This window comes from Wasmannia auropunctata, unplaced genomic scaffold, assembly GCF_000956235.1.
Source record: "Wasmannia auropunctata unplaced genomic scaffold, wasmannia.A_1.0 LD268475.1, whole genome shotgun sequence".
Lineage (NCBI taxonomy): Eukaryota > Metazoa > Arthropoda > Insecta > Hymenoptera > Formicidae > Wasmannia > Wasmannia auropunctata.
The window spans coordinates 1-533 of NW_012094415.1; the positions used below are offsets into that span (position 1 = coordinate 1).

At 41.1% G+C, this 533-nt stretch overlaps 1 protein-coding gene across 1 annotated transcript; it reads left to right on the forward strand.

The window, feature by feature from the left end:
* Positions 1-3: 3 nt before the first annotated feature.
* LOC105462206 (60S ribosomal protein L7-like) lies at positions 4-498 on the forward strand (the record flags this gene model as incomplete). The annotated part of the gene is made up of 2 exons (XM_011708731.1): positions 4-95; positions 324-498. Coding segments are annotated over 2 exons (267 nt in total), but the record flags the coding sequence as incomplete, so codon positions are not given.
* Between the last annotated feature and the right edge of the window lie 35 nt (positions 499-533).

The following is a 533-nucleotide window of genomic DNA, read 5'->3' on the forward strand; positions in this document are numbered from 1 at the left end:
AGAGATGAAATCCGATTGATGAGACAGGCTAAAAACCGTGGAAATTATTACATTCCTGGTGAAGCGCGTCTCGCGTTTGTTACCCGTATTCGAGGGTAAGTGTATATGATTGTTTTAACATATAACAACACGTCGCGCTTATCCTTTGCCAAAATCTTGAATTAATGTAACTATTGTGAGTGCAATTTCCGCCACAAAGACTGAAGCATTTGCTCGACTGGTCAGAAGAAAGAATTTTATTGATAACCAATCAAAGAATGCTTCAAAGTATTTGTAGCCCCAGGTGAACCTGATAGCCTTTAATGTAATTGCAATTTTTTCAGTGTGAATCAAGTTGCTCCCAAAGTGCGGAAAGTACTGCAGCTGTTCCGTCTGAAACAGATCAACAATGGTGTCTTCGTGAAGTTGAACAAAGCGACGATCAACATGTTGCGTATTGTCGAGCCTTACATTACGTGGGGGTATCCTAATTTGAAATCGGTTCGCGAGTTGATCTAAGCGCTTCGTATAGCATACAACTGAGTCGACAAGGC